The sequence below is a fragment of the Procambarus clarkii genome, chromosome 80 (assembly GCF_040958095.1).
Source record: "Procambarus clarkii isolate CNS0578487 chromosome 80, FALCON_Pclarkii_2.0, whole genome shotgun sequence".
Lineage (NCBI taxonomy): Eukaryota > Metazoa > Arthropoda > Malacostraca > Decapoda > Cambaridae > Procambarus > Procambarus clarkii.
In genome coordinates this window covers 11,187,133-11,208,468 of record NC_091229.1, presented here as the reverse complement: position 1 = coordinate 11,208,468, position 21,336 = coordinate 11,187,133, and the positions used below count along the sequence as shown (strand labels likewise).

The window sequence follows — 21,336 nt, the reverse complement described above, 5'->3', positions numbered from 1 at the left end:
CACTGAAATGGAATCGTAACATGTGTATTTGAATGGAACGTTGTGTCAAAATTTCAAAGCAATCAAGGGGCCTCATAGCCTGGTGGTTAGCGCGCAGGACTCGTAATTCTGTGGCGCGGGTTCGATTCCCGCACGAGGCAGAAACAAATGGGCAAAAGTTTCTTTCACCCTGAATGCCCCTGTTACCTAGCAGTAAATAGGTACCTGGGTGTTAGTCAGCTGTCACGGGCTGCTTCCTGGGGGTGGAGGCCTGGTCGAGGACCGGGCCGTGGGGACACTAAAGCCCCGAAATCATCTCAAGATAACCTCAAGATAATGAAGAACTTTCGGAGATTAAAGCATGTGTTGCTCTTATGTTCAATAGATGGCACTGTTTCTTAAAAAAACATGTTTTTTCCTGTTACAGGTGAGGCATGTAGGTATAATCCAACAAACTTTGTAAAATCTCTTTATGTATGTACCTTACCTAAATAAACATTTATTTATTTATTATTTATTTATACAAAAACACACGCCTATTCGAATGCAACATTGTGTTAAAATTTCAAAGCAATCAGTAAAGAGGTTTCGAAGATTTCCCTCAAATGAAAAACACATGAAAAAAACATGTTTTTTTCGTCACAGACTTGACATCTGTATGGTATGTATATAAAAACCTGCTCGAATGCAAAAGGAACGCTGAGTGAAAATTTCAAAGCAATCGGTAGAACTTTCGGAGATTAGCGATTTTGAATAAACGAACATTTACATTTTTAGTTATATAGAGGCCAGTATTTAATTCTTGGGGTGTCAGAAATCTACGACATAATTCTGGGGCGAGAAAACATAGGTCGCAGTTCATTGTTCAGTACTGACGTACGCTGCCCCCCCCCCCCCGAAATTATGACTTAAATTTGTGTTAGTAGATGTCAGTACATACATGACAGATGTCCCAGATCGGTGTGACAGCATGAAGAGGCTAAGTCATTTGGCCCCGTCATCACGGGTACATCAAATTAAAAGTTATAGGTATTAATTGCCAGGTCCTTTAAGATTAAGGGAACCTCAAATTCTACAGTTGTGTCAGTGACTACGGTCGTTGTGACTTGTAACTGGTTGAGTTATTAGACACTGGCTCCCCACTGGAGACTCCTGGGTCACCTCAACCTCATATGACATATTGTCTGCAACTATGTAGAATTAAAGTATTGTGTAAGTTTGAGTTTGCACTGTTGTCTGGCAGTCTGTTCCGGAAGAACATAGGTCTCCAAAGGAGTATTTTCTTCTGGAACATATGTTAGATTTGAGGTTAGAGTAATCTCTGGTTTCGCTAATTCCAGAGGAACTAATTTTTCAATGGTTTTAAGGATATTATTGCCTCAACACTGAACCTCGACAATCCTTAGGATTCCCTGGTGGTCTGGGTGTACAGAAACAATTTTGCCTATAGGCCATCCTGACCTTGGTCCATCGCTGTCCACCAAGACAAGATCGGGTTTTAAACTAACTTTATTATATGGGCTACTTGCCCCATAGTGATGCTCTTTCAGAGCAGTAAGATACTCCAAAGACAACATTTCATTCCACTTACCTATCACCCTGGAAAAGTGTTGGTAACTCTGTACCAAGTCACTCCCTCTGACATACAAGGGGTCCTGTGGTTCTTCATCCTCTAGGAAAACTAGGGGGACTGAGAAGATCCCATGCATCAGATGGAGGGACTAAGTGGTTCTGTTTGTGTGATGTCATCAGAGAGATAGATTAGAGGTCGGTTATTGACTCGAGCCTCTATTTCTGTCACAACGGTTTGGAGCTCTTGTAAGCTAATTTTCTTGCGGTGTAAGGCTTTCCTTAAACCACGTTTTACAGTGCCTACCATTCGTTCATAGAGCCCACCGTGCCACGGGGCTCTGGGAGGTTTAAACTTCCAGTAGTATTGTCTTTGCTTTAAGACTTTTTGTACCTTTGGGTGGTTCCATATCTCTCACAGGCAGGCCTCCTGTGAGAGAGGTCTGTCTCACAGGCAGGCCTCCCCTGCCATAACAATGGATCCAATATCCGAAATCATCAACTTGGGGTAAGATCTACAGGCAGCAAACCTGCGAAAGGCCTGTAAGAACGCTTCTACGCTCATGTCTGAGGTCACTTCTAAGTGAACACCTCTTGTGGTGGCACAAGTAAAAAGACAAATATAAGACTTTACTAGAATCTTGTCCGGTGTGCCTGTCAATATCCTTCTTGTTAGCCCCTGTGTAATCCACCCCAGTAGTCTCAAAGGGACGAAGATGTACGACTCGTTCTCTAGAGAATGGTGGAGGTCCTGGGTAAGGGCACACCCGAGCATCATACCTCTGGCAGATTACGCAAGTTTTAATTATGGATTTAACAGTCTGGCGACCCTTTGGGAGCCAAAACTTCTGTCTCAAATCAGGGAGAGTGTCTAACACCCCCACCATGTAAAGTGCCATATTCATGAAAATATAGCACTATTAACTTGTGGAGGATGTGGTATCGGGGGAGTAACATGGGATTCTTAACATCCAAATCAATGACGGCATGCTGCAGACGTCCTCCGCACCTAATAATGTTAGAATTTCTTGTGTCAAGCCAGAGACCTAAAGATCTTGTTAGCTTCTCTGGGAGATTTTCATAGTGTTTGCCATATGTTTGCGTTTGGGCTCGCTTGACCCTGTATATCACTGGATTAGAGAATCAGTACCTGATCCCTATTTTATCAAGAAATTCAATTACTAATTGGGTAATCCTCAGTAGTTTACTTTAGCTAGAGTATTGACTAGGATCAATGGCCAAAGTTCGAGGGGGTTCTGGTATCTCAGTGGGTACAGTGATATTGGTCACTATGACTTGTGACTTTTGTTTAGGCCACTGGCCACTGATTAACCACTGGGATCCATTGAACCACATCTCGGCTTTGTTCAATTGCCGTAACGTCAGTCCTCTAGAAAGATAGTCAGCTGCATTTTCCTTTGTAGGTACATGTCTCAATTTGTACCCAGCTGACAATTTTCTTATCTCTCTAACACGATTACTCACGTAGGTACATTTGTTATTATAATATTTTATCCATTGTATGACTGCCTCATTATCTGACTACACTATGGTCTCAGTGAAGTGTATATTAGTCAGCGTCATGAACAGGTAATGAGCTAATCAAACACCGATCAATAAGGCCGTCAATTCCATTTGTGGCAATGACCTCTTCTTTAACGGTGTCACTCTGGCTTTAGAGATGAGTAGTGTTGCTTGCTCAGTGTTCACTAGATAGGCTACTGCGCCATAGGACTCACCTGAGGCGTCACAGAACACGTGCAGTTTTACAGGATGTTCAGGGTTTATGGTATTACGGGAAAATTTGAGGTTACTAAGGATATTTAGATCCGTCGTCATCTGCTACCATTTTTTCTGCAAGTCACTTGGCAACAATTCATCCCAACATAATTTATTTTGCCAACACTTGTGCATGAGAAATTTGTCCTTAATTAAGATGGGTCTTATTAAGCCCAAAGGGTCAAATGTTTTGCTGACAAAAGATAATAATTTCCTCATGGTTAAGCAAGGGTTATTAGTTTCTACCGATTTTATGTTCAACACATCAGAGACGGTGTCTCTTTTTATTTATTCCAAGGACTTTCAGGGTTTGAGGTACCTTGTACCCTGGGAATTCAGTTTCTAGTAACTGATTTAATTGTTTCTATTATTGACTGATTTAATTCACGGTTAGCCTCATGATATATTTAAATTAGTTTTGACTGGTCACTAGTGGTCCCCTGGAAATTATCTACATACAGATTATTATTGATTTCGGTCTTGTGAAGACTATGGGATTTCTTGATATACGTATCCAATGTTGCCTATGGCAGAAACAGAGAAGATGTCGCCCTATACAAGACCGAAGCAAATCTATATGTGACAATTTCACTGTGTGTATCTTTAGGATTCTTTATCCAGAGGAATTTAGTGAAAATCCGATCATTCTCTTGAAGGCCTACTCTTTTACTTATATTGGCAGTGTAGGCATAGGATCCGATGCAAAACCGTAACAGCACATCATAAAGTCTCTGTGTTAGACTCGGGCCAGTTTGAAGGCAATTATTTAAGGAGACACTATTGGTCTTTACTTTGGCATTGCAGTTGAACACAATTCTAACAGGTGTCGTATTTGAATCTTTCAGTACCGTGTGGTGAGGTAGATAATGTCCCTCCTTATAGTTGCCATTTTCTACGATTTCAATGAACTTGTTAGCAAGATGTTGTTATATCAACTCGTGATAGAGTTTTAATTTATCAGGTTACTTATTCCAACGTGTCACTTGGGATTTTAATTGACTTAGTGCATGAAATGGATTACAGGCAATTGTGGGTAATTTAACTACCATGGCACTATACTCAGTACTGATTTTCCTTGTAGACGATTGAATCTAGATACTGTTGGTAGGTCCAGGCATCATCAGGGCTGGGTTGTTCAGGGATTATGCCTACGGTGTCCAGATCCCATAATTTATGTATGGGGAGATCCAGACTCATATCCTCGGAAACATCTTGAGACCTAAGTGATGACCGTTCTAGGCCTATTCACACAACCATTACAAAGTTTACTTGTTGGTTGTCCACTGTCGTAGGCTTTCTCTGATACAAGGCCAGTGAGCAATTTGCCCCCAGCTGACGTTAACAGGTTCATTCCCTGTTATTTGATGCACCCTGTAATAAATTAAAAACAATAATCTGCTCCTACAAGTATACCGACATGGGTGAGGTGATCAGATTTGATCTTGTAGTCAGCCCACTTAACTCCTTTACTCTTAAGGAGTTTTGTTGTGTTCCCTAGACCATAAACATATAGGTCAGATGGAATTTTGTCTACTATTACTACCTGCACTGGGCGGGCATAGCCTCCTAATCATACTAAAGTTTTTACTACTCTATTCTCTCGGGGTTCTGTATTTGCGAGGAGCCCTGTGATGTTCAGCTTTACTTTATGTAGTGTTTTAAGTTTCAAATTGTTAGCTACATCAATGGTAATGAAAGTTTTCTGTAACCCTTGGTCGAACAGACCACGAGCAGAAATCTTACCTTAGCTCTCTTTTTCGTTAATAGCAATTGTGCGGTAGGTATCGTGGCGTTATTGTCAGCTTTTGTAGTAAGTATATTGACCTCTTGATGTACTTTGCAGTAGTGTACTATAGTGGAATTATTCTGTTCCACTTGGGGTTTAGGTGACATTGATCGTGGCTCCCCACACAGTACTGAATGATGTTGGCCCTTGTGGCACTTGTTGCTCGTGTGTTGGGTGTGGACGAAAACCTGTTGGGTGCTGACCAGATCTCTTAGGCATGGACCAGGTCTGTTGGGTGTTGACCAGGTCTGTTGGGTGTGGATCAGGTATGTTGAGTTTGGACCAGGTGTGTTGGGTGTGGACCAGCTCAATAGGGTGTAGACAAAGTCTATTTTGTATGGACCAGGTCTGTTGTGTGTGGACCAGGACTGTTGTGTGTGAACCAGGTCTGTTGAGTGTGAACCAGGTCTGTTCAGTGTGGACCAGGTCTGTTGGGTATGGACCAAGTCTGCTGGGTATGGACCAGGTTTGTTGGGTATGGACCAGGTCTGCTGGGTATGGACCAGGTCTGCTGGGTATGGACCAGGTCTGTTGGGTATGGACCAGGTCTGTTGGGTGTGGACCAGGTCTGTTGGGTATGGACCAGGTCTGTTAGGTACGGACCAGGTCTGCTGTGTATGGACTAGGTCTGCTGGGTATGGACCAGGTCTGCTGGGTATGGACCAGGTCTGTTGGGTATGGACCAGGTCTGTTAGGTACGGACCAGGTCTGCTGTGTATGGACTAGGTCTGCTGGGTATGGACCAGGTCTGCTGGGTATGGACCAGGTCTGCTGGGTATGGACCAGGTCTGTTGGGTATGGACCAGGTCTGTTGGGTATGGACCAGGTCTGTTGGGTATGGACCAGGTCTGTTGGGTATGGACCAGGTCTGTTGGGGTATGGACTATGTCTGTTGGGGTATGGACCAGGTCTGTTGGGTATGGACCAGGTCTGTTGGGGTATGGACCAGGTCTGCTGGGTATGGACCAGGTCTGCTGGGTATGGACCAGGTCTGCTGGGTATGGACCAGGTCTGTTGGGAATGGACCAGGTCTGTTGGGGTATGGACCAGATCTGCTGGGTATGGATCAGGTCTGCTGAGTATGGATCAGGTCTGCTGGGTATGGACCAGGTCTGTTGGGTATGGACCAGGTCTGTTGGGTATGGACCAGGTCTGTTGGGTATGGACCAGGTCTGTTGGGTATGGACCAGGTCTGTTGGGTATGGACCAGGTCTGTTGGGTATGGACCAGGTCTGTTGGGTATGAACCAGGTCTGCTGGGTATGGACCAGGTCTGCTGGGTATGGACCAGGTCTGTTGGGTATGGACCAGATCTGTTGGATGTGGATCAGCTCGGGTGGGTATGGGACGGCACTGGCAGGTTTGGAAAAGGAGAGAACTAGTTAACTACAAGTATTGCACCTTCAACAGATATTGGACTATCGGGTTCCTCGGCGCCACACTAACAGCAGCCGGCTGTCAAGAATTGATGCTCGGCCTCGACCACTACAAAGTGAAGGTAGAGAAGTTAGTTGTCCCAGACTTGGACACCCTCTCGCGCCACGAGGAGAACCAGCTGAAGACCCTTGCTAGGACAGTCCTCCAGTGTGGCTTCATACGGTGAGTATCTTCTTGACTCAGGTCAGCACCAACAATACTGCCACCATTACCACTATCGGCACTTCTCTAGCACTGTTGCTCAACCCGTTCTCAGGAATCTCAATACATTAAAAAACTAAGTCCACTTAGGGTATTTTACTAACACATATTGCATATACAATAGGCCTAGTCAGAATTTAGAGATTACAAAGTATTTTAAACATCAAGCTACTTACATTGATATTGAGATGTTCAGAAGGCTTTATACAACTTCAATAATAATCAACTCCTCTGCCACCATTAGGACGACAATACTACCAACAATATTACCACCACCTACACTCCTCCAACATTACTGCCACCATTACCACCACCTACACTCCTCCAACATTACTGCCACCATTACTACCACCTACACTCCTCCAACATTACTGCCACCATTACCACCACCTACACTCCTCCAACATTACTGCCACCATTACCACCACCTACACTCCTCCAACATTACTGCCACCATTACCACCACCTACACTCCTCCAACATTACTGCCACCATTACCACCACCTGCACTCCTCCAACATTACTGCCACCATTACCACCACCTACACTCCTCCAACATTACTGCCACCATTACCACCACCTATACTCCTCCAACATTACTGCCACCATTACCACCACCTACACTCCAACATTACTGCCACCATTACCACCACCTACACTCCAACATTACTGCCACCATTACCACCACCTATACTCCTCCAACATTACTGCCACCGTTACCACCACGCACACTACTCCAACACTACAGCCACTATTACCACCATCCACACTCCTCCAACACTACTGCCACTATTACCACCACCCATTTACAAACAGAGAAGCTAGCCATTCAAAAGGCTTTGGAACATGCTCTTGCTGAACACCGACAACATGTTATCATACATGCAGATTCGAGAACCGCCACTGAAACCTTGCACCAAGAATACACATATGTGATAACATCCATCTGATCACAAATGTCATATCATTAATGCAAACACTCGAACGACAAGGTCGTCGGGTACTTATCAACTGGGTGCCAAGTCATGTGGGAATAAAAGTAAATGAAATTCCAGACAAAGTTGCAAAACTTGCAACTAAGAGAAGAAATGTAGACATTTACATACTACAGAGTCTATCTCGGATTAAGAAAACAATTAGAAACAGAGCAATGCAAAAGATGTACAGTGACCACAACACAGCAGATGTAACATCAGGATCTGAGGGTTGGTACAACAATTCAACCAACTACGAACCACTTAGTTTGATGGAAGGGAACAATAGAACAACAGAAGTACACTTACATCGCATCAGGCTTGGATACCCAAGTGCATGGGAAATAGGCTTACAGGTTCCGGAAGATGAGAGGATATGTCAACACTGTGGAGAAATGCCCGACAGACCACTGGAACATTATCTAACACAGTTCACAGTTACAAACCCAATAAGATTTCAACTTATTTTCATCAGAGCAGAAGAAGTTGTTAAACACATATGGCAAAATCTCACTGAAGCGACCATACGAGTCATAAATACTCATACTCCGCCCTAGTAAAACAGAAAAAACAACACTTTGTGGGCCAGCCAGAGGCTTAGGGCCCGCACAGGAATATTCCTGATAAAAAAAACACCACCTACACTCCTCCATCACTACTGCCACCATTACCATCACCTACACTCCTCCATCACTACTGCCACCATTACCACCCCCTACACTCCTCCATCACTACTGCCACCATTACCACCCCCTACACTCCTCCATCACTACTGCCACCATTACCACCACCTGCACTCCTCCATCACTACTGCCACCATTACCACCACCTACACTCCTCCATCACTACAGCCACCATTACCACCACCTACACTCCTCCATCACTACAGCCACCATTACCACCACCCACACTGCTCCAACACTATTGCCACTATAACCATCACTCACACTCCAACACTACTGACACCATTATAGTAGTGAGGTTGAGGACTAGAACCGTGCTCAGCACCTTACGAGGTGTGTCATTAAGTCCCCTGCTGAGGTGAGCACAGGTAGGTAGTCCTCAAGGTATGTGAGGGGTTCCTCGAGTGTCTTTGGCGCGTGGTGGTGCGTGGCGTCCGGCCATGCGTCACTTGAGAGAGGGTTATGTTGGGGTCGGGGTGGGTGTGTTATGTGGTTGTATGCGGTCATGTAGGGTGAATAAAGGAAGAGGAGGAGGAGGAGAGAAGATTAGAAGATGAATATGTATGAGTATGTGCCGTAGAGTTAATCCTGATTGTGTAGTAAGATTGGAGTATGTAGGATATGTTGAGGAGGGAGGGGCCCCCCTACCTGAGAGGGAAGGAGACCAGAGTCTTAAGATGGGTATGGGAGTATGTAGGTTATGTTGAGGAGGGAGGGGGAGCCCTACCTGAGAGGGTGAGAGAGACCATGCTCTTAAGATGAGAGGGGAGAAGGAGAGGAAAGGGAGGGAACAGCTGGTGGAGGCTTTGTGTGACAGTTTTTATGTAAACAAAGAAGCGTTTAACTTTTTCTCACCAAATCCATCTGTGTTGGTGGTGGTGATCAATGACGTCGATTAGTTCCCCCCTACATGGGCAGGAAATGTTGAGGCTAACGGCATTAGCTGGTGGGTCATATGTCCCGCCCCTCCCACCCCCCACGGCCTCTCCCACCATGTGACAGACTGCATCTATCACATGACAATTTCACACACACACGCACACACTTCAAATTACCTCAGTCCGCAATAAACGAGGGAAAAGTAAACACATTATACAAATTGATATCTTTTATTTAACATTTAAGCGATTTACAACGATAATAATAGTAATAATAATAATAATAATAATAATAATAATAATAATAATAATTATTATTATTATTATTATTATTATTATTATTATAAGACTTCTTCTTGGTGGTTTAGCCAGCAGATAGATGGGGAGAGGCATTCATCCAATCCATCGAACCTTCCTGGCATCCTAGTTAACCATCCAATCTGTAGAAAGGAAAAAGGTTATGAGTTTTTGTTTTCAATGTTGTAAAAAATAAATACAGACATTATCATGTTCATCATTCAATCCTAACTTAAAGTATTACTCACTGCACTATCATCCTAGTCAACTTCGTCACACAGCGTTTCACACACGTCATTATTACCGTTTAAGCAGAATGTTTGCTTACACACGGGCATTTTCATCTGAGCATAACTGAATTTCAAAACTTTTTCATCGTTCTTGCGAAATTGACCATATTTAAATGCTTCATCAAAGTGAAGCAGGACTGCCTCTAAGCTTTGTCTGGAAAAATGATAGGCAAAATAAACGGCGTAATTCCTACAGAAGTAACTATTCAGGGATTGAATCCTTTTCTTCATAATATATAGGGCATAGTCTTGGAAGTAGTACATAAACTCTTCGAAATAACTTGAATATGTTCATATTGCTGGATTGGCGTAGCTGTCTAGCATAACTACCTCGCTTCTACCTTCATCCTTATTTACATAGAATGTTATCCAATGCCCTATTTTATTACGAGAACGAGATGCCAGAGTGTTGATTATTATACCACAGGTCTTTTTTTATGTATTTTTGTCGCTATTTTCCTTATGTCATCAACTAGGAAACATCCTAGATAGTTTACCTTATCACCTAAATTACTTCTGATCGCCTCTTTTATTTCCAAACGATTCATATTAATATTTATCTTTGCGTATCACAAATAACGCGACGATCTGCGTTAATGCTGATCGCTCCTGTTGTAGACCCATAAACTAGAATGACTTTATTTCTAGCCATGCTGCGTTTAAATTCCAAAGCGATCCGCAGATTTACCACTTTTTTCAATCGGGATGGTGTTATCTATCCTCAGGTTGTAAATTAACGGCCAGTATGGTTCCACCATTCACATATGTATCATAAGACAATATATTGTCTTTATCGAAGCCTAAGGCTTGCAATGCTGTGTAATACAACTTGGCACAGTTATGAGGGAAGTCGCACCCAATATCGTCAATATTAGTGCTATTCTGCGATATTAATACTTTACTAAGCTCACAGTTTTCCAAATAAAGCGGGTTGCGATTATATGCACCAGACACTGCCTCCATATCAAGGAAAGGATGATCATATATAAATGTTCTGGTATAACAGTCCCCCACGGTTGGTCCATTGTTATCGAGCGCTGACCTGTGCCCAATATATATGTTTTGTATAAAGTTTTATTAAAAGTATACATAATAGGAGAGTTGTTCTGCACCATGGCTTTATTAACGGTTATTAATCCTTCATGGTACGGCAATACCCGATCCACCCATAAACGTGTAGACTTGATATTGTATTTAAAATTAGCGTGTTCATTATCGCTGAGTATAAGCCATTTATAAGGTTGAAGTTCGAGGCGCACCCGAGGTTCGAGGATAATGTCCACATTATCCAAAACGTATTCACTAACTGATGTGACATCAAGCATAAGTTTAAAACAAGTATTCACGCCACTCGTTTTCATATCAGTCATCCGTTGCTTCTCCCCAGCTGAGGCGTTAGTGAAATAAGCAGCTTCAATTTTACTAGGATTGACATGGTTAAAAAACTGTGACAGTTTATCATAGTGGTTACCCTTACATCCAGATATCACAGATAATAACTTTACATAGGACCAGAATGAGAATAACGAGCTGGTTTCAACTACTGTTTCGTTTAAATACACAATAGCGGATTTGATTTGCGATAATCCATTCACTAACGAGACGTTTTTAGCATCTCCTAAAGGTGTTGTTCCATCTTCTTTGGTTAGATCAATAGACAACTCCAAAGTTATAGATGATAAATCCACCAGCTACCCATTCACCCCCTTGATGATGAATTCCAGATAGGTGTCTGTAAACTTATTATTGACCCCAGAATTCACAGGTAATACATCCACCGTTTGTCTGCTTGCAATTGTTGATTCTACCAATCGAGGGGAAAATACTTTAGGAAAGGCTTCACTAACAGCAGCTGTATAGTGTTCTAATGGCACCTGGAGGCCAAGAGCGTTATATCCGGCCATGTTCGTGCTTTAGACAACACCAACCGAGTGAGAAGAATTTATGACAGCACATCATTATATTTCGCTTTAGTAAAACGTTTGATGTTCACTATTTTTTTTGTTTGTTTATTTTTTTTCTGCACTTCCATCTATCATTTGTTCCCCACTCCTTTCAATGTATCAACTCCGCCTTTCTTAAGAGATTGTTTGAAAGTTTGTTTGTCGTTATTAATGTCGTCTAGTAAGTTCTGCCCCAAGCTAAGCGCGGCCGGAGCCAGTGTTCTCATGATAAAGGGCGCTGCTCGACGCGCTATGCCGCTTAGAAAAGAAAATATTCCCCCTCCACACATATAACGCCTACTGCTGTTGAAAATCCTTATATCATCGGTCCCCCCACCTCTAGGAGGGGTTAACAGAATGTATAATTCCTCAACAGCGGGGGGAATAAAGTGGACACGCATTTTTCCGCTTGTTTCTGACGAATGAGGAGTGGGGGGGGGAAAGCGTTGGTGTTATATACCTCCTGCTACGGGACGTACATACAAGAGTGCTATGGTGCATCCACGTTCATCAAAATGTATTGGGGTACCATCTTGATACCTAATAGTAATGCTGACGCTGTCTATCATGTTGGTGTTAAGACGCACATATAGCTTTTTATTGTTGCTGTTATCACTTCCATTTAGGGAGATTACATCCAAAATATTTACAGACTGATTCCCATATCTAGTAGAAGAGATTTTATCGCAATAAACACAGAGTATCATCTCCTCCTCTAGGCATTGGTGGGAATAGACATGTGTCAACTACACTCGAGGCATACTGACATTTTGCGAATGTCATATTCACTTTCTGCAACTACGCCCAACACTTTCCCAAAAGCTGTCCCAAATAATAATGTAACTCTGCAGGCGATGAGTCACAATAACGTGGCTGAAGTATGTTGACCAGACCACACACTAGAAATTGAAGGGACGACGACGTTTCGGTCCGTCCTGGACCGAATCGACTTGAGAATGGTCCAGGACGGACCGAAACGTCGTCGTCCCTTCAATTTCTAGTGTGTGGTCTGGTCATCAATGTAACTCTACTGATGTTTTTATGCCCTGTTGCAGAGCCAATATTCACCTCACTAATCACAGTAGTGAACTTGTTTCGATTGGAGGAAGAATCATATTTAATAAAATGCGTTCTGTATTTAGGTGAAAATTGTTTTAATGCCTTTCCTAAAAAACTCAGTTTAGCATTACTTGAAAATATGGCGTCTATTTCTGTATTAATTGTGGTATTAATTTCTTTTATAGTTCCGGCTAAAACATCAGATGATAATAAATGCTTTGAATGCATGTATCTCCCCTCGCCCACTTTCTCATACGTAACCCCTACACGTATATATGCCTCAGGATTATCAAGCTTAATAACGTAATGGGAAGTGGAGAGGAGTAATTTTTTTAGACACATTTCATAACTCCTCCTGGGATCTAATTCTAGCTGGTTAAACAATCGATTTTGGAACAATGCGGGGATGTTATTTGGGAATAAATGCGTATCTGATACGCTGGTGGCGTATATCACGTGAGTATCCATCGCTCTATCTCCTTAAACTGCTTTTTGCCGAGTAAAGCTAGTTACACATTACATACACATTTATATACACTCACCTGTTAATATACGATCCAGGAAGCATTCCTTTTACTGTGAGGTTCAATCTTTACAGTTGCCTTTCTCTTGATTGCTTGCCGTAGTATTACGGAATAAATCTCGCGGTGTAGAAGTTAGTGTGAAAAACAATTGAGCAATAGGCAATTTATCAGGTACAAAAAAACAAATTTAAACACAGTCATTTTATGTATAATGTCATTAATTATATGTATGCCAGATACTGGAGCCAATACATTTCCATTCAGATCCCAACGAACGATTCCACTAGCACCATAATGGTTTAGCAAGGATCTTTTATATTCATAATCTCGCACTTTCAATTTCAAATCTATTAAATGTTTTATGGAAGGGTTGGTATTCAACTGAGGAGGGGGAGGTTTCACAGTAAGATGTTGAGCACCCGCTTTCACAGTGGGGGTAACCAGGTCCGGTTGTCCACTATTTTATGCGGTACGAGATAAAAGGGTTTCATTTTACTTACTGAACAACCGTGTAATTAAACTAGCTGCAATCGGTAAAATAATGGATCAAATACTGCCTCCTCGTTTGCTGGTTAATATGTTTCTTAGTTGACACAGAAGGTCTCTTACAGGCTAGCGACCGAATAAGCAATTTATATTTTTTCAACTTTTTAACGACCTTGTCAGGCACAAGCAATTTTTTTTTAAAAGTTATTAAAAATTTCTGATAAATAATTTATATGTGGTTCCTTCAATTTTTCAATCAACTGTTTTCTCGAGGAATATTTATGTTTTGATAATAGTTGGATCAATTCCTTGTATTTATAAACTAAGGGCTTCTTCATTATAAATGTAATATCCCAGCAGCATCAATCCATTGAACGAATGACCGATCATAACCTGCGTACCTAACTTTATACTGGAGTTTGCCAGAGACTCTGCGTTGCCCCACTACCTTTTCAATATTAAAGGTTTGAGGCAAATGTGTGGGTGTTAATTCATGTTTATAGAAGCCACCATCAATTTCCTCCCCATTCAGATCTTTTAGAAAGTATAAAGGGATGTGTTGTCGCCGATCAATACGTGTAACTGTAAATATCTCTCAGGTGTTCTGCTGCTTAAACCCTTCCTAAACTTTGAAATGCGATCAGATAGAGTGATACGTACTGTATCACCGACAGTCACTCGAGGAATGACAGTTCTCTTTAATTTGCTCTGGCTTTTGTACATTAAATCAAATTGTTTGGCGTGTTCGCTGGGCGAGGATAGAGCGTGCACCTCCGTGGGTGTCTTCCCCTTCAATCCTCTGTGTGGGGTTAAATTATATGTTTACACAATATCTGGTAGAGCTTGCATGTATTTTAAAGTTGTGCGCCGTCATAAACTTGTAAAGTTTACCTTTTAAAGTACGTATGAACCGGTCAGCGATTGAAGCTCTAGTCTCCTGAGAAAATATACTATATAAGTGTACTTTCTTTGTTGCCAGTATTTTTTTCATAGTGGCGTTATAAAATTCTCCACCTCGATCAGAATTATTTTTGCGCACTCCCTGAGAATGAGGTGAATCTAAAATTAAAGCCAGAGCTTTACTGGTACTTTTCCCGTCCTTGGCGCGTAAGGGTACTACTTGAGCGTACCTGGAGAAAATATCTACACATACAAGTAAATATTTCACTCTGACATTATGTTTGTCCAATAAACTCATCTCGGCCAAGTCTATAGCTTGAAATAGTTGTGGTTTAGGGCTTAATACCCTACGCCGAGGGAATTTATGTGGTTGTAAATAATGCAACGTATAGGAGTCAGAGCTTTTCAGATAGTCCTTTACATCGGCTAGAGTTATACTAGAGTTAATTAATTTGGTGACTTTATACAACCTCTGTATCCCTCCAAGCCCCCCGCTAGATGATGGGTCATTATATACTCGTTCCAGTACATCTTTCTTGCTCACCATTGGTAAACTATCTCATAGGGCGGTTCGTGAACAATATTACCGCATAATGTTATAGTAGAGGGAGTGTTCGAGCTCAGATCTACTTGCAAATAGTCGTAGGGTTGGCTAATAACTTTCTTATATAACTCTACAAATTTCTTTGAATCCTGTTTCCCAAATATTTATCGTCCGAGTGTTTCAACTTGTGACAGGTCTCTTGATTTAACCAATATGAAATGAGAAGCATTTAAACTAATATTCCTCGAATATTTACCAGGAAAAAATATATTTTGAGTAATCAATATGACGGAAACCATGAAATGTCGGCCCCTAGTAAACATGTCTGATACGATTTTTGAATTCGCAGACTCTGTAAAAAGGTCATCATAGATTATTAAGATATGCGAGTCATTATCCACTCGCTCTTCCACAGGATCAATAATGGTTGAATGCTCGATCAATTTCCTTTTAATTTGTGGATCTGATCGTAATTCAGAGTAACCTCCTTCGCATATAATTACTGAGGAGAACTTGTGCTGATACTTCCTTACAAGTTTACTGCACAAGTAGGATTTTCCGTTGTTTGAATAACCAGCAATAATAACACGAGATGGTTCTCGGAATATATCTAGATGTTCCTCATGGATTATATCATAGGAACTGTCCATGATTAATGCTTCGTTAAGACTGCTAATAACTAAGGAAATGTGGTGGTATTTATACAAACAAAACAATTAGTCATTTACAGGTGATTATTCACATATTTTATGAACATCAACATTTTAAAACTAATCATAGTTCTTACAATTCACAAACAATAATAATAATAAACATTCTATTCATTTAGTATAAATAGTTCTAGTCATATGGGGCATCTATCTTAATACTAACTAAAATTGTACAACATAAAATCTAGTGAGGGTTGAACAGTTTTTGAGCTGAAGCACCTCGTTTGCTCCAGGGGCGGAATAATGGGTAGAATCTCTGTGGTTGCTCTACTTCCACATCCTCCTCCTCCATAAACACTTCTTCCATCTCCTCCTCCTCTCCTACTTCTACATCCATCTCATCATCATCATCATTGTTATTGAAATATCTGGATGACCATACGCTAAGGACTGTGTGGGGCTTAGAATGAAGCGTTTATCGTCAAATGCTGACAATCCTCTGCAGGTACTGTGACATGTACAAATCTTTCCTTGCACGTTGCGTATAGATCTCGACACAAACCTGATTGAAGTGTTTGTTTCAAGAGTGTGCTGAAACGAGTCATGGGAGAGTTTCTCTAGTAGGTGGTATGGCACATCCTTACACTTACAAGTATGCTCTCCATCATGAGTGGTGAAAGAGTATGTTTTAGGTCTGAGAGCAATTAAATGGTTAATAATCTTAGAGCCTATTTCTGACTTGAGTAATCCTAGTTTACCTTAACGCGCTTTAGAGTAGGATGGATGTGTGTCATTAAAATTACAAAAATCCATACAGTCGAAGAGAGGAGACTTATTCAACTCTTCAAACACATCCTGACAGTCAAGTTTAATGATGAAACAGTTTGTGTCTGTACATAACAGACTCGCTTTATCCCCATACGCGGGTTTGACAACATCATACCAGAACTCATAGAGTCGCCTCTTAGCAATTTGAAGTATATGATAACCCAGATAGGTAGGAGTGTTGACTAGGAGATACTTCTGCTTGATAGTACATATCACACGATCCTTACTTAACAAAAGACTCCGCTTGAAGAACGGGTTTCGAGCATGTTTCAGGAAATGTCTACGATCTGTGACCAAATAGTGTTTGTTCCCATATTTAGATACATCTGTGAGACTCTTTCCATATATAGAGTTTGATACGAGTTTGAAAGTTTTTTTTTATCGCGCATTTGGTACTGGCACGTTTACAAACATTGGTTTCAATGAAGTCTTTAAGGTAGCTCTCCTGCTCGAATTCGTATATGTCGTGAACTTTAGCTACCTCTAATCCAATGCGCATGAGTAACTGTAACAAGTCCAGACTAACGAGGTAATCTTTCTGAGGAAGATGAGAAGCAATTAATTTAGTGTTGTTTTTAGGCAGACCGCGACTTTCTTCTGTAAGAATATTCTTAATGTAGGGTGAAATGTGATCCTCGGTAATGCAAGTATGCGAAAGAACTAGGGGCAGGTCATTTGTATGACCAGAGGTGACCAGCCACCTCTGGTCGGACCTGCAGTGTATCACACAACACCCAATAACCCTTGGACCCGTCACAAGGGATATTCTCCAAGCCTTGCTCTAGCAGCACGTCACGCTCATTGTGTGTCAGTTTCCGAATCCCACCACGAGGGAGCAGTTCAGTCATACACGCCCCGTAAAGACTGTTAAAATCAAGGTAAATGATGTAGCTACTATCTTCCCCTAGACCTAAGCCTGTATGCTGGTTCTCCACATTCGTATACTGTCTCGTCACACTGGTGAACCCACCTCGGAGATTCCGACGAAGTAAATCATATAACAATGAGTCTGACACAACATCAAGTTCAACTTTCGATTTAAGCAAGAATGCATTCCAAGCAAATAAGGGTAAAGAAATGTAGTGGGAAATGTCTAATTTGTAGAGAGCAAGCATGGTGTCTCGCCAGACTGTGAACACATCAGCTAGCAAACCTGTGTCCACTTTGAGGTAAAGGAGCAGATACTCCCCTATGTGGCGACATTTAGCCAAATCAAAAATTTCTAAGGCTTGTTTATAATCTTTTTCTGACAACTCTTCGTCTTTTAGTGTATTGTAAAACTTATTCCGAGAAGGAAGATGTGGTTCATCTAACACAGACATAGAGGATAAATAATCATAGCAGAATGATTGTTTACCCTTCATCAGTTTGGGGATGGCTGCTTTATTTACCCCTTTTAACATAGCCAAAGTGAATGTAGTAGGTTTCCCACTATCAATATGATCCTTGGCTATTCTTCGTAGTGATCCATTGAGTAGTGCTAAACTGTCCAAAAATCTTAAGTTGTTCACATCGACTTTCATAAATTTAAATCCATCCCTAGCTAATATATCTATTTCACTCCCTGGTCGATCTTTCATCTCGTTTAGAATTACTCCTAAATCATTGGAAGCGTTGTAGGAAAAAGTGTATAGGAACTTGTATGAATTTACACACAGCAAATTACATCTACCACAGTAAGCCGCTTGATAATTGTGGAATCTTAGTGTGTGGTCGTGATGACGGATTTTGATTACATCGTCCTCGTTAAAAGGTTCATCACAGAGTTCACACACTGTTTTTGTCTCAAATATAGCCTGCTGTTGCTGAGACATGTAAAGTTCATAGGATACTAAACCCCTCTTGATTCTAGCCCATGACGTTTCTAGCGTGGTTACAAAGTGATTAACCGCATCCTTACCTAAATAGGTGTCATTCTCAACAATATTCATCTGTCGGTCAATGATGATGTACGCATACGTTACTGCATTGTGACGTGATTCTATCATCCCTTTAGGGTTAGAGCGGTCTAAGATGCACTCGAAGTAATAAAAGCACATGTGACTAGGACCATATCCATGTCCGTAGTTACGGAAAGTAATCATCCTCTCTGTTGGGTAAAATTTAAGATTCTGATGTACTTTCCATGAACTTTCATGAGCCTGCATGCGATCTGCTGGGAGCGATATCAAACAACAATGACAAAAGCTGTGATGACTTGGGATGCGATCTGGATTGCTGCACATATAATATACATATTGGTTAAAATTCTTTATTAGTACTAAGTGTTGAGCTTCCAACATCAGCAATGGTATGACATCTGTATAACCTCCTCTTCCCTTCCTAGCTAGTGTAATGTAGTGTCGTTGACGTCTTACATTTCCATCTCTTTCTAGTGAATAGATGAATATACTGACTTTATTAATTTTCTCTACCTTGTGAATATCCTCAAATGTCACTGCAGAATTGACATCGGTTGGCCAATTAATGTGTCTGAGACACCAACTAGCATTCACAGATCTAGCGCGAATATTATCTAGATGCATCCCCTTGGCTAAACATTTATAAGCTGCAACACACTGCATAAGGCAAATATCGGCCACTCCCTCTGGATTGAAAAGCCAATTTTTTCCCCCGTAAACCTTCTGGAGTGAAGAAACCTTCTACATGTGAGCCTAATCTTGTAGGGTGTTCAGTCTGAGCACAGTTAATGGAAAACCCTGTGAGCCGCTCAACCAAGACATTGGACCCCTCTTTCTCTTCCAAGTATTACGATATTTTTTCCGTCAATTCATCAGACCAAAAATTAATAAGTATATCTACTTCCTCTCGAGTTTCTGTTCGCCCCTCACCTCGCATGGGGAAGCCGTCGTTATTTATAGGATCCAAGACATTCTCCTCACCGTCTTGTTGTACATTTAATTTGCGCACAATTAGTGATGTCTGGGTAAATTAGGAGGGATGGGTGTTGTGGGGAGAAAAGGGATTGAATCTCATTAATAAAAAATTCTCTGTATGTTCGCAGATAGAGCCCTGGGGAGGTGTTAACATGCTCTGGTATGGAGAATGAAAGCCAAACATATCCTCCATTATAGTTATCAATTCGATCCAGCAGCTGAGGTTGAATTTCTAATGCGCAGGTGGAGGAAAGGGAGAGAGCGGTGGTGGGGGTGATGGGAGAGGGCTAGGGGGGGTGAGAGCCCCCCTTCCGACATGAATGGGTGATGCACAGTCAGCTGGTACGCCAGACGGTGCTAACAAGTCAGAATTGTCACACGCTATCGAGTCATGGTCAATGTCAGCTGGGCTGTCGTCCGAGTCTTGTTGTTCTCGTAGACTGTGACGCTGTTAACGGTACTACTCTCACTACTGCTGCTGCTGTAGCTGTTGCTGATGGCCGAGCTGCCGCTGGTAGATTGAGGCATGGGGCTGGGGGAGGAACGGGGAATTGAGTGAGCACGTGAATGAGCCCCTCCCTCCCCGTGAGCTGTTGGGTACGAGCCGACTATGGGTAATGACAGCTCCACTGTGCTGTCACTGCTGCTGTCCATGTCTGTCTCACTGCCACTCTCAGCGCTGGTGGATACTAAGTCTATGCACACCGGTGTAGAATCTGTAAAATGAAAACATATTTTCTCTCTCTATATATATATATATAACTTTTTAGACACTCAACCCACCAGGGGACTCGAACACTGGCCAACAAGGTGGCAGTTGCACGCTGTATCCACTACACACTATATATATACTACTACACTACTACTATATATATATATATATATATATATATATATATATATATATATATATATATATATATATATATATATATATATATATATGTGTGTGTGTGTGTGTGTGTGTGAACAAGCCTGAATGGTCCCCAGGACTATATGCGACTGAAAACTCACACCCCAGAAGTGACTCGAACCCATACTCCCAGGAGCAACGCAACTGGTATCTACAAGACGCCTTAATCCGCTTGACCATCACAACTGGACATAAGGAAGTGATAGCCGAAGCTATTTGAACCACTTCCCCACCGGCACTCGGATGGTAATCTTGGGCATAGCATTTTATCAAATCACCTTATTCTTTGGGGCACACGTGAGGAACACAAATGCGAAAAAGCCTGAATGGTCTCCAGGACTATATGCGACAATATAGTCCTTACCGGTTATGTCCTTATGTCCGGTCGTGATGGTCAAGCGGATTAAGGCGTCCTGTAGATACCAGTTGCGTTGCTCCTCGGAGTATGGGTTCGAGTCACTTCTCGAACCCATACCCGAACCCAAAAAGAACTGTGGAATAATAATAAATAAGAATAACACTCACAGTTATCACAGAAAATCTTCTGACATCGCTTACATTTGATGGTGTAATGGCCTAGGGGCGGTTTTGCCCGCCCCGAGGAAGCAACGCATCCCGGTCAATTGAGAAGTGATTGATGATGACAAGTGAGGGCCTACTGGTTGTAGTAATAACGTCTCTCCTTAATGTAACCGAAGTGGCGGGACAACCCTGACGTGGTGAACATCTCCCAGACTTCCC

General features: G+C 41.8%; 1 protein-coding gene across 4 annotated transcripts in view; it reads left to right on the top strand.

Moving 5' to 3' along the window:
- LOC123746346 (uncharacterized) overlaps nucleotides 1-21,336 on the top strand; it is a 225,027-nt gene that overhangs the window by 187,265 nt on the left and 16,426 nt on the right. For 2 of the 4 annotated variants that reach the window (XM_045727804.2, XM_045727803.2), the window contains exons 5-6: nucleotides 6,523-6,711; nucleotides 9,654-10,270. In XM_045727804.2, the coding sequence (XP_045583760.2) occupies nucleotides 6,523-6,711; nucleotides 9,654-9,771 (307 nt within the window). In that variant the 3' untranslated portion in view covers nucleotides 9,772-10,270. Of the gene's footprint in view, nucleotides 1-6,522; nucleotides 6,733-9,653; nucleotides 10,271-21,336 lie in introns of those variants that run through there. The other 2 variants (XM_045727806.2, XM_045727805.2) reach the window with 2 other exon arrangements.